At 35.6% G+C, this 13,121-nt stretch overlaps 1 protein-coding gene across 1 annotated transcript; it reads right to left on the reverse strand.

Moving 5' to 3' along the window:
- Positions 1-277: 277 nt before the first annotated feature.
- Positions 278-3,335, reverse strand: LOC125578116 (replication protein A 70 kDa DNA-binding subunit B-like). Its single transcript, XM_048740411.1, has 13 exons — positions 3,195-3,335; positions 2,821-3,088; positions 2,647-2,743; positions 2,445-2,535; positions 2,136-2,334; positions 1,945-2,041; positions 1,742-1,866; positions 1,552-1,636; positions 1,332-1,467; positions 1,040-1,239; positions 830-953; positions 569-745; positions 278-484 (listed from the first exon to the last, which is right to left on the reverse strand). The coding sequence occupies exons 1-13, from the start codon at positions 3,333-3,335 to the stop codon at positions 278-280; spliced, it is 1,947 nt and encodes a 648-aa protein (XP_048596368.1).
- Between the last annotated feature and the right edge of the window lie 9,786 nt (positions 3,336-13,121).

Genomic DNA, 13,121 nt, shown 5'->3' on the forward strand with positions numbered 1-13,121 from the left:
TGTTGCTTGTATCTTAAGGTAAATAATTGATACACATTAGTTATAGGGTTCGGAAATGTAAGGTTTTATATAATAACTTATGTCATTTTAAATAAACAAATTAAATATAATGAACGTAAAATGGAGGGTCTGAATAAAATAAAATATTCCAAAAAAAAAAAGAAACACGAAAAACCCAAATTAAATAGAATAAACTGAAAATCCAAAACTCAAACATAGAAGAAGGAAATCTGAAACAAAAAAATCATCTAAAACGTCTATTCCTGGTAATACTCATTTAGCCACTTTCCTCGGTCTTTTCCTTCTTGATTCCAGTATTACATGGAGACCTTGTTAAAGAATTATGATCAACTGCTGCCTCCAAGTTATCAATGAGCGTTCCTCTGCGTTTTGCGGGAGTGAGATCAGTCCCTTCACATTCTTGCGATGACTCATCAGACACCATGAGGATGGAGTTGTCGCAACTATAGGTTACACTTGGTTTCTGGCAAGTTTATAAGTATACAGATTATAAAAATAACAGAGAAATGATAATAATACAATTCAACGCATAAGCCATTCAATGTACCTTTGGATGGACGATTGTTTGGAACTCAGTGATTATATCATGGTTGGTGATAACCTTACTGATTATGTAAGTGTCATTCTTATAGAGATAGTTTTCTCTTTCAATACCAACCTTGAACAAATAAGTCTTTCCAATCAAATTGTTTAGGGCAAGAGGTATAGCAGCCGGATCCTGAATCTACACAACGATATATATTATAAATGGCATCTATTGTAAGTTTAACACCTATATTACCATAGATAATAGTACGGGATAGAATACCTCATCAGCATTGGCTCCTACCAGTTCAGTGCAAGGCTGATGAAGTAGCTGAATAGCAAGATTGTCGAATAAGACGAATTTTGAACTTCCAGTACTGTCTAAAACAATCAAATGCAGCTTGTACCTATATATAAACATTGTTAATAGACTAATTTGTACATGGTAAACGTTAAAATAAAATACGACGAAGGTTAAGAAACCTGTTAATACCTAGGTAGAAGGTTGGGATTCGAAACTTTGCAGTTAGGACAATAGTATGTGAACATTATGGGATCGTCGTCATTCCCATCTTCATCAAAGTCATTAGGCACATTCAAAACCTTCTTTGCACACACTTTGCAACTTAAATAATACCATCCCATATCAGAATCAATGGATGCAATGGTGCACATCACAATACACTTCTCAACCTACCAAAAAGAAAAATATTTATTATTTCACATACAAAAACGTTGCCAAACAAAGTCCCCGGAAAGAATTTATAATTAGAGTACTAACGAACATTTCTAGCGTCAGACAACTGAGATATGGTTTTCCTTGGTGTGTGGACAAAAAAATCATCCTTTTGCGAAACACCACAGACAGCAGACAATGGTTTAGGATCGACAATTGCTAAAACCAATTGGTCCTTCGGTAACCTAATAAGAAAGAAATAAGATGTATTGATTTCACATATACTATTATAACCTTATAAAAAATTAATATTCTAAAAAAACACTAACACTGCAATAAAATCATCAACTTCCACCATAGGTGGATTAAGTGAGACATCCGAGACATTGTATGCATTGGATATGCTGCGCTCATCTGTCAAGGAAAACAAATGTATTAACTACTATATAGTAAAGGTGCCATATGAGAGATATCACAACAACGATATAAGAATGATAATATTATATATTTACAACTTGCCTTTCCAAACATTTATCTTCCCAAATCTTATGACACAGATTATAGCATAGTTCCTACGCATTTGGATAGCTTCCATAACATCCGTTGGAAAAACACCCCACAAAACTGTCTGTAGACGTTCGTCACTACAAAAATATATGGTAAGTATGGAAGAAAAATTCCCAAGACAACGAATTAGACAAATAAAAGAGTCTATATATTACTTAGAATTTCTTAGTTCCAAGGAAATCTTGTTTGTGTCTTTCCCATTGACGGTGACAACTTCAATTGGAGAGACTTTAACAATTTGCCCAATGACATCTGAAGAATATAAATAAACATTGCTGAACATATATTCTTTTCTTATGCCAAAAATATTAACTTAAACAAATAATAACATTCAAAAAATACATACCAACCAAGTAGTCTGAATTGAGTGACCCATCAAGTATATCACGGTAGATAGCAGGATCAAACCCGGAAACCTCAATAGGAGACTCGCAACTTCTTACACGTGTGGTTTCAAGGAATGAAATCTTGTATGGGTGTTTAGTAGTTCGGTACGAACCATATGAGTGTCCCACTGAGAAGTTGATAAATATCTTAGAACTACCCTGAGAAAGAAATGGATCAAATTTAGTAACCAAATCCTTCATCACAGAGTCAAACATGATATAGTCTCCTGACATATTTTTATATTTTTGATTTTCCCAAACTTCATAACACAAATGAGAGTTCTATCAGATAGAAGTTGAATTGCTTCGCTTAGATCCAGTGCAACCTTTCCCCATACAACCAATGGCAGCCTAACATCTCTGAGTAAGAAAATATAAAAGTTATTGTGGTGAGCATGTTAAGTAAAAAAGATTTAATAGTATATCGTTAATAAATATAAACGAAACTATCTTAAATTTTGTTTTACTCACGCTTCATTTTTTAAGAGTAATGAAATCTTTTCCGTGTCCTTCCCATTGAGAGATACGATTTCAACATGAGATACCTCTACAATCTGACCCATAATATCTACAAAATAAGAAAAAAAAGTAAGTATCTTTGTTATAACGGTTAATGGTCAGAACAAAATATAGGTTTAGACTTACCGATCAAGTATTCAGGACTGAGAGTTCCGTCTAAGATTTCCCGAAAATTAACAGGGGTGAAACCAGTCAATCTGTACGGCAAATCGTCACAAAGTCGAATCCGAGTGGTGGCTATGAACGAAATTTTGTAAGGATGCTTGGTTAATCGATAGGAGCCACATGCTGGAGAAAGCGAAAAATTGATGAGTATCTTCGAATCATCTTGTTCGAGAAAAGGTTCAAAGATCGGAACCAGAACCTCATTCAGAGTTGCTTGAATCGTATCCCCCTGTCATTCGTATAATTATAACCATATAAACACCAATACACTTAAATAAAGGTTGCATAATAACAATGGACATATAAAATTGAATCGTAATACCAAAACAACTTACATTTGAATCAATTAACACCATCTCAATACTGTCAATATCGCCTGCAGAGTATTGTCTCCATAGACGAATAATCTTGACCTTGATTTTCCATGTAGTTTTCGCAGGACTCAAGTCGATAACGTTGTCACAATTAGTAGCCATCTTAACGTCTAACGTACTTTTTATTTTTTTCTTGGGATGGAGACTAATAGAGGCGAGGGTTAATATATTTAGTATCGTATTAAGATTAGGTTAGAATATACGTACCCTTAATAAATAAGGAAAGAAGACCCTCTTATTGTAAATGTGAAAATATACTAAATTTAATACGACTCAAAATACACTTCCGGACCAAGCAATATAACAAACTTTCTATAAAACTTGGGTCTGTTAGATTTAATATATAATGAAAATTGACATTTAACATAAATCAAAACATTACCAAAATTTCGTTACGTTATTAATTGATGGGACAAAACGAACACAATCTATATAGTCTAACGCCATATCTATATACTCTTATGCCATAGAGTTTAATATGTAACTATTCATTTTTGCATGAGACATATCTGCATGTGAATTCCATTGCATGTATATTACGATAATTTGATTGTCAAGCTCGAAAGTGTATCTAACCAAGAATAACGAAATCGTATGTAATATCTAGGTACACTACATATAATACATAATAATCATATCCTTTGTTTTGAGGAGGATCTCAATCACACCACATATGCATATGCGTTCGACTAATAATTTCCGAAACCGCATTGATCTTAACCAACCTAAAATATATGTTAACATCAAGTTTCATTAAAATATGCATACAAAGCTACTCTTCGGAGCTGAACTCACCGGCACCAAATGAAAATTAATATATAATTGATTTAAGAAACAGAGTCCCAGGATCCTTACTGAACGTAGGATGTCTTTGTGTTGATATTCCGTTACGCGGGGTTTTTACTTCTTGTAGTTTGAAGTGAGAGTCATGTGATCAAGAAAATTTATGTCTCTTCTAAATCGCGGCTTGCGGTCCTCACCTGTTCCCATTACGGGAGTCTTATCCTTTGTTTTGAGGAGGATCTCAATCACACCACATATGCATACACGATCGACTAATTTTGCAAAATCGCATTGATCTTAACCAACCTAAAATATATGGTAACATCAAGTTTCAATAAAATATGCATACAAAGCTACTCTTGGGAGCTGAACTCACCGGCACGAAATGAAAATTAATATCAAAAACGAACTATCCGAAGAAACTGAAGCATAAAGTTTTATAAATTTTGCATGAAGAAACAGAGTACCACGTTCCTTAATAACGTAGGATGTCTACGTGTTGATATCCCGTGACGCGGGGTTGTTACTTCTTGTACTTTGAAGTGAGAGTCATGTGATCAAGAGAACTTATGTCTCCTCTATCTCGCGGCTTGCAGTCCTCACCAGTTCCCATTACGGTAGTAAATAGAGAAGACATAAGTTCCTTTGATCAGAAGAACACCTGTAAAAAGTGTGTTTAAAACGCTATTATTGGGAGCTGAACTCACCTACAGGCAAAGCAATTTACACGAAAAACGATCTATCCAGCAAGACGTACAGCATAATGTCTTATAAATTTTGCATGAAGAAACAGAGGATCAGATTCCTTACTGAACCTAGGCGTCTTCGTGTGTGCTATCTAAGGCTCTGTCGGGCTTTCTCTTGAGATCCTCAACACTTCCCATATTGCTTCTTCCTTTACCATCTCTTCCGCGTTCCTTTCTGCAATAAAGCAAATTCCCTATGCCTCTTACGTAGTCATCGAAAACGAACACATCACATACGGTTGGAGGATTGGAGAATCGACAGAAGCACTAAAAAAATAAATTTAACGTTTACGTGAATTTAAGTTTCAGAATGGCGTCAATAATTATGGAAATATGGAATGGCATTAAATGATTCCGTTTTTTTAACATATGTTCTCCAACTGACACGTGTGCTATTTTGTTAATAAAGCCCTCTCATGAAGCCACGTCAGATTACACTTTTAAGGAAATTTTCTTAAGTGCTTCTCCTTTAATATATAGGGGATATGAAGGAAGAACCTTGAAGCTGCCACAATGACTGACCAATAAGACGGTATAAGACAGCAAATTTCATGATTTTGGGAAATCGTTTTGTTAGGCATGGTTATCCCAATAGCAAAGAAACCAAAAAAAAAAATGCAAAAAAAAACAATAGGAGCAGCTTGCCCACTTCCTAGATATAATAAACCTAACAAAATAAGCTTCTAACGAACTGTTTATTATTACCCTTGTTAACCCAAGTATGTATGCAAATTAAGCAAAATGGAGATTAACTTTATTAATATTATTATGAAGAATCAGGGAAATAAATATCGATTTTAAAATACCGTTAAGCAAAATGGAGATTAATTTTTGTTGGTAAAAAGATAAAATTATACAGTAAATAGGAGATTCCAGTTTGGTTGGAGGAAATGCAGAAATGTCAATTATATGAGTGCTCTACCTATTGATATGAGATTCCAGATAAAAAACAGGAGTGCTCTACCTATTGATATGCAGAAATGTATATCAAACAGCTTATAGTTATTGATAATATATTTCTTTGGGATGTCACATAAAACAACCATACTCATCCATCGTTATGCCATTCCTCCTACGTTATGTTTGCTTGCAGATCCCACTACTTTTAAACAGTCTGGTCTCGTAAATGTATTTAATGTTAACTATATTAGCTTCATATTTAATTTGGGATGGGAGCTAGTTCCACTCTTTTGTACTCAACGCAAGAGTAAGATGATGACTATATTTTCATAACCAAATATGAAGTTCGGGGAACTAACCTTTAAACATTGATATTAGAGAATTTATGGCATTTTCTAACCTTTAAACATTGTAATTCAATTTGAATAATCCAAAAGAAATAGAACACAAATTTGGACTTCTAAAAAGACTAAAATAAATTAAAAATCAAACTTTTAAGAACGAAGTTCATATAATTAAGCAACCAAACTTTATATTGTCAATTATATGATTATATCGTATACTTGATATACAGATATACTAAATAATCAGTGTTCTTGTGGAGAACATCCCCAAACTCTCCACCCTCGGTCTTCTCGTCTTCCAAAACGTGGGATGCCTTACACCCCTCTCCTTCCACTGTGTCTTGGTATAAAGCGGTCTGGTTTTCATCGAACATTCCAAAGCACTCCTTTTTGGTATGGGTTTTAGCTTGGGATAGACTTCCCACAAGAGATAAATTGAGATATTGGGGCATTGAAGTGTCTCCCAATTGTCTGCTTTGTGATACCCTTCATGAAACTAAGGAACATCTCTTCTTCTCATGTGCTTACTCCCAAGAATTGTGGAGGCTAGCTTTTAGCGGATCGGGTTTTAATCCTCCAATGCTCTTCGATGATGTTTTGGAATGGCTGCGTGCTAATCCCTCAAATAAGAGGATCCGATTGATTTGTAAGCTCCTTTTTCAGGCTGTAGTCTATGTCATCTGGAGGGAGAGGAACACAAGACTCCATAATTCTACCTCAAGATCTATTCCTACTCTATTAAAAGAAGTTCATCTACTGATCAGAGTAAAGCTGTTTGGTTTGGATCGGAATGCATCTCCTCCACAGCTGCGGAGTGCATCAGTATCACCATCAACTACCTACCTCCAACTCTGGTTTGGACGTTTTCAGGTGTAAAATGAAGTTTTTGCATGTACCTATGACCTATGATCGTTTCATCCACAACCTGCTTCCATAGGAGTTATTATTTATTAGAACTATGTTGTTTTTGGAGGTTCTAACCTTCCTTTTTCTCATCATTTTTTGGATTGTAAGAGTTTTGAAACGATGTCTCATTTGGGAGAAGGAAAAGATGAATAAAGGTATTATTAAAAAAAAAAAAAAAAAAAAATCAGTGTTCGTTTTATTTGATTTGCTAGGTTTCTAACCGAGCCATATGTTTTATTGTTGAGACACTTTTTTTTTTGAAACACTAACCGAGCCATATGTATGTCCTGAGTTTTCTCAAAAAAAAACATGTCACACTTCTTTTGATTATAACTGGACGATGTTGGACGTCGCAATGGTCTCCAAGGATTCCAACTGGGTCGGTTCGTGGAGGGGCTGAGGTCCTAGGCACAACTCCCAGGGCGTTTTGTTTCACTTTCTGGTCCTCTTCCTTGGTTGATGAACTTGACTCACCATAAAACACTGGCTACATCTCTGTCAGTTGGGCTGAGTTGTTGACATCATTCTTGGCAATGAGTTTGTCAGGCACATCTTAAGCTGCGATGGGCATGTCCAGTGTAGCCTTGTAGGATTAGGAGGTGGGGGGTACTGCAGGACAGACACCCTGGTGGCGGTAATAATCTGTCTTTTGGCTGTGAAGTTGTATGGTGTTACTTTCACCTTGAATTTGTGGGTCTGGCCGATGGAGTTGACCAGGCATTGAGGAGTTGCCATTTCTTGACCAGAACCAAGTCTCTATTAGCATGAGATAAACAACATATCATGCATAAGACTCGATAATTACATATGTATAGATTCAGTAAACGTAAACATACCTCTAGATACGTGTCAAGTAAATCAGCAGCTTGTCTTCCCGTGAGGTATTCCCCGGGGTCACCAAGCAGCACAAAAATGTTTCCTTCTTGGCATTATCGTAGACGGACATGTGAAATTACTTTACCATACCAGTAGCATTGGCAGCACCCCATTTTGAGAACATCCATAATGCAGGACCGCTGTTTACTTTTGTTTGGCAGCCAATGCGGGCAATATATTACCAGCCTGATTCCTTCTCTAGATCGTCAATTTTTGCAATGCAATTGAAAAAGAGTCCTGCATTTGTTAATATGAAGATGTAAACAAAGTAATTTGGTATGATACTGTGAATGTAGAGAGAGATGGACACACCTGATCTGTTTCATCCTAACAGAGGCAAGGATCTCGCCATTGTGAGTGTTTCGAGCTTGGTTATTTCAGATATTTCCTACAACGGAGACGCAAGAGTATTTTTCAGGCAGCTTAGAAAGGTCATATTAATCAATCCGAAAAATAAATCAATAGAGATATCTGAAAAGGTTGCAGATGGAACTGAGGAGACGATATTAAAGAAGTAAGATAAACCTGTACTGTCCATAGAGTTACCAGCAGAGCTGCTGATTCAGATTCATTGGTCTAAACATAACTGTATGTCTTAGCGGATGAAGCATATGCTATAGAAAAAAAACACATGGTTAGCATGAAAAAATGGGAAATTTTAGTTTGCGATAAAGCATGGATTTTTTTTCTCACTTTGGTTCGATCGATGATTCCTGCTGACATTAGATAGTTGTAACCGTGTTTCAGGTTGTTGCTCGCCAGCACCTGTGGACCGGAACAAAACAATTCCGTACTGACTAAGTTTTCTAAATTTAAAAATTCAACTTGCATTCTTTGTAATATGATCTTCACACCATGTTTTCTACTTTAACGCTGACAACGCTACCATTAACACCAGCATTCCTGGCAATTTATTTCAATGGGTAGCTCAATGCTTTCGTCAGCTCCAATCTTAAGATGATTACAAAAATGATGTTATGATCCGATAATCCCATTCATGTGTATTCTTTTATGCTGTGATAAATTTATAATAACCATTACTTAATCGTTTGCTAAAGTCTCGTCAATGGCATCCACTTGTGATGCTCAACTTAACATATTGCATCCAGCTCCAACAAAATACCTTCTTCCAGCCGCCTATTATATTAAAGGTTCAACGAATTAGTCTCGCCAAACGATACATATCAAGATTATTTGCTTAGATATTATGTTATTACCTTCGTATCATTGAGAGCATAGAAACCCTGTGCAATTTCTCATTTCTAAGAGCAGCATTATCGCATGGTTTTAGGAGGGTTTTTACCCTGTGACAAAAAAAAAAGGAGGGTTTTTACCCAAAAAGCAGGGTGTGGGCCACCACAAAAAGGAAAAAACGAGTTGCAAAAGTCGCAGGAGAAGAAACGTTTGTTCATGGGTTTTTTTACTGTTCGCGGGCCTTATTGACATGTGGCAGCCCGCTATAGATTCGTAAAAAAAAAAAAAGAAACCCAATTGGGTTTGTGGGATAAAGATGCTCTAAATGCTTGAATCCCATGTTATGATCGTCAAAGAAGCTTTCTATGCACTGAGAAAATCGAAGAGTAGTAACATACTTATTGCACACATGGTATCTCATATCCTCTTTAGATTTGCAACCTGGTTTGTATCTGGACTGATCACCATCACTTCAATAGGCGGCTTAACAATAGCTCTGCCACTCTTCATCTCGATCTCGCCGACTCCTACTACATCGCTCTCAACGCTGATTTCTCTTTCACTTGCTACGTCGTTCTCTATATCGATCTCTACATCAGAGTCGACGTTTGTTAGGAATGGATTTGGGGGTAAGTTATGAAGCGAGTAAGTTTAGTAGGAGTTCACTCAGAGAACCAGACGGGATTTTATTGTGTGAAAATAGGGAGGAGAAAAGATTAGTTCGTTCTGTATTGATGGTGAGAGTTAAGAACGAAACAATAAAGAAGATATTAAATAATGTTATTGATTGATGAATAGGAGCAAGCTGTAACGGATATATAGAGCAACCGAGACCATGAAGGCGAAGTGGAAGAGCCATGAAGATGAACTCTCTAGTCTCTACACATCAGTCAAAATTAGGGTGGCGAGATTGGGTTCTATCTAGGCCGTTTAAAATGGAAAGACAGCCCAAATGAAGAACCAGTTTTGATCTTCTGTCAACAGGAGTAGCACTGACGTGGCCAAATAACAGTTTTTGATTGGCTGATTTTTAGTCCTACATGGACACCCTCTCTATTGAGGATTTAGAAATTTTAGTATTGTTAGATTTAACTAGTTAATTACATTTATTTCTTTCACAACTTAACCGATCGTAGATTGATAAGGCTTACTTGAGCAGTCTCCTAAGACATAATTTCCCCCTACATTGTTGTGTGTAGTTTTAGGACGTCTAGCTTAAGGATCCAACTATCGATCTCCTTACAACACACTGTACAAAGACCATATCAAACTATATTTCATCAAAATGATTCTGGTTTTTTCTTTGTATGACACTTGATGCCTTTGAATCAACGCATATGTTGACTCAAGTGGTGCCTTTAATCAACACCACACGTTTTGTCTGAAGCGATACTTTTTGTATTTAATTAAAGTCCAACAACACCCCATATTTTCTATTCAAACTCAATAATATCCCACATTTGAATAAAAATAAGTTCGAATAATTCTTAGAAAGCAGAATCAATATGCGTCGAAATAGTATCTTTTGGACTTGAACCTTTTCCTAGTATCAACTTATCAGATTTACTTTGTGGGTGATGAACTATAGTCTTGAATTAACCACATGTTATATTAAGCCTAGACAATAAGTGAAACACATATTTTAAAATTCATTTCTTGTCTATACAGTTGTGTTCATTTTAGTCATGAACATATCTTTACTTTGTGAGAGCTCTAGAGAATTTAGCCCTATCAATTCTTATAGGTGCGACCGACACCACGGTCATATAGGTAACGTAAATTAAAGATAGTCTATTCGACCTCTCTTCTACAAAAAATACTTATAATATTATTAAGAATAGATTATTCAAAACCCTTAATCATCAATGGATACACATTATTATTTCATAAGAATGAGAAATGTGTAAAATAAAGTCTTGAGTCTTCCTCAATTAGTTTTCCTATTGGACCTAGATCATGGGATCTCAAATGTTGCTAGGTTAGGTTTCCGTCAAGTGATGACTTATTACCTTGGCTTGATACCCATTCCCCTCGAAGTGAATACAACTTGCTCTTTAGGTAGACCTTTAGTCAAAGGATCAGCCAAGATTTCCTTTGATCTAATGTAATCCTATGCTATCACCCATTGGAAAGAAGTTGTTTTATTGATGCATGTCTTCGTCTGATATGTCTTGAATTGCCATTGTAAATTTTATGTTTCCCCTCTATTTAAATCAGTCATACTATCACAATGAATGCATAGTGAAGTTATGGATTTTGGACATAGAGGAATATCTTCAATAAAATTTCTAAGCCATTCAGCTTCTTCTGCAGCTTTATCTAATGCGATAAACTCATATTCCATTGTAGAACATGCAATACTCGTTTGTTTAAATGATTTCCAAGACACAGAACCATCACCAAGTGTAAACACATAACCTATGATTTATGTGCTTCATGATATATGATATACTATGGATTTCACCGGTTTTAAGCCATAATATAAGTCATATTTAGAGTCTTTATATTATTTTGAGTCTATTTTAAAATCTTTTCAGGTTTAGGTATATATTAGAGCACTGTGGAGATCATGAAGCCATTTGGAGCTTAAAGATGAAGAAACCCGTGGATGTTCAAGAAAACAGAAGATAGTGGCGAGTTTTGGAAGGAGTGTCGATCGATACCTTCCTAGGTGTCGCTCGACACCGACGTGAGTACGGACCGACTCAAGTTCCAGAATCAAGTTTGGCCCAAAAGTCTCCACATATTACGCAATTTCCCATGTCCGACTTATACCTAATATAGAGTTGTAAGCCATTGTTTGGGTAAGATACTATTACATTTATAGAGCTTTATTATTCTTAGAAGTTCGGAGAGAAGATCAGAAGACTCCTTCAGAGATTTTATTGGAATTCAAGTATTACTATCTCTACTTTTTAAATGCAATTCATTCAGTTGTCTTGCTTTAATATGTCTGAGTAGTTACCTTGTTAGATTTAGGGTTTTGTAGGGTTTTGATGAATTTATAAAACATAGAACTGTTAGGATGATTTATTTGGATCTTTCACATGATTGATTTTATTGCTTGTATTCTAGATTAGCTAACTAGAAACTTGAATATAGGATAATCGACAACCGCAAGAGTGGGTTCGACTCCTGAAACTAAATCCTGTTGAGCTAGGATGTTAAGCGCATACAAGAGTTGGTTTAAATAACTGAGTCAGCAAATTGATTTGAACGTTAATTCTTGTCTAAAAGAAGTATCGATTGACACTCTGTAGTATCGATCAACACTCTTCCTAAATTTGCATACGAGAGAGTTGGAATTATATGATTTAGACATCTGATTAGACTCAGAGCGAGAGCTGGATATCTTACTGATTGAATTCAAGTTCTAGGACGGTTTTTTATCACACCCTTAGCATCTATAAACTATAGTTCTAATTGCCTGCATGAAAGTCACACTTTTCTCATATTGTTTACAACCTATTTATTGTTTTGTTTACTGCTTTTAGTATTACTTCCTAGCTTAATCTTGAAGTCTCTAATCTATTGTGTACCCTCGCTCCATGTGGATTTGATCCCTAAGTTCTGCAATCAATCTCTTATTTGACAAAGTTGCTTTAGGGTAATTTGAGCTACATCAATATATCTTGAAATATCTCTAAGTTGAAGGGAATTTCTTAATAATAGAAAAAAACAAGAAAAGTTTCATTCGCCCCAGAATTTCATCCTCATTCCGTGAGCAATAACTTGGATTTCTTCCACTTATTTCACAACAAAAACTGTGTCACTCATCTTAAAGTTTAAAAGTTTCCCACAATGAACTTCTTATCGCTTACTTCAGACTTGTACTTCTTCTCTAATGATTCCCACAACTGTTTTGGAGTTTGGAATATATGATAAACGTCTTAGAGAGTTAAGAATATAATTGTTGCAAAAAAACTTGTTTTGTATCCATGCCTCTGAGGCTCTGATGCTTTAATGATTTCATGAGGAATATAACCTTATACAGGTAATTCAGGTCCTTCAGAATTCATGCATTGTGACAGATTCAGTGTCATGAGATAAAACAAAAGGCTTCTCCATGTGACTTTTCACATTTGCAGTAGATTGATCCATCTTCTAGATAATATTTGAGAAATGATCTGTACATGTAT

The sequence above is a fragment of the Brassica napus genome, chromosome A9 (assembly GCF_020379485.1).
Source record: "Brassica napus cultivar Da-Ae chromosome A9, Da-Ae, whole genome shotgun sequence".
In the NCBI taxonomy this organism is placed as follows: Eukaryota; Viridiplantae; Streptophyta; class Magnoliopsida; order Brassicales; family Brassicaceae; genus Brassica; species Brassica napus.

Coding starts and splice junctions, on each gene's coding strand:
- LOC125578116 (XM_048740411.1), bottom strand. CDS start 3,335: ATGGCTACTAATTGTGACAACGTTATCGACTTGAGTCCTGCGAAAACT. Junction 2,536..2,646: donor TTACTCTTAAAAAATGAAGC/GTGAGTAAAACA, acceptor TTTCTTACTCAG/AGATGTTAGGCTGCCATTGG. Junction 1,867..1,944: donor TTGGAACTAAGAAATTCTAA/GTAATATATAGA, acceptor ATATTTTTGTAG/TGACGAACGTCTACAGACAG.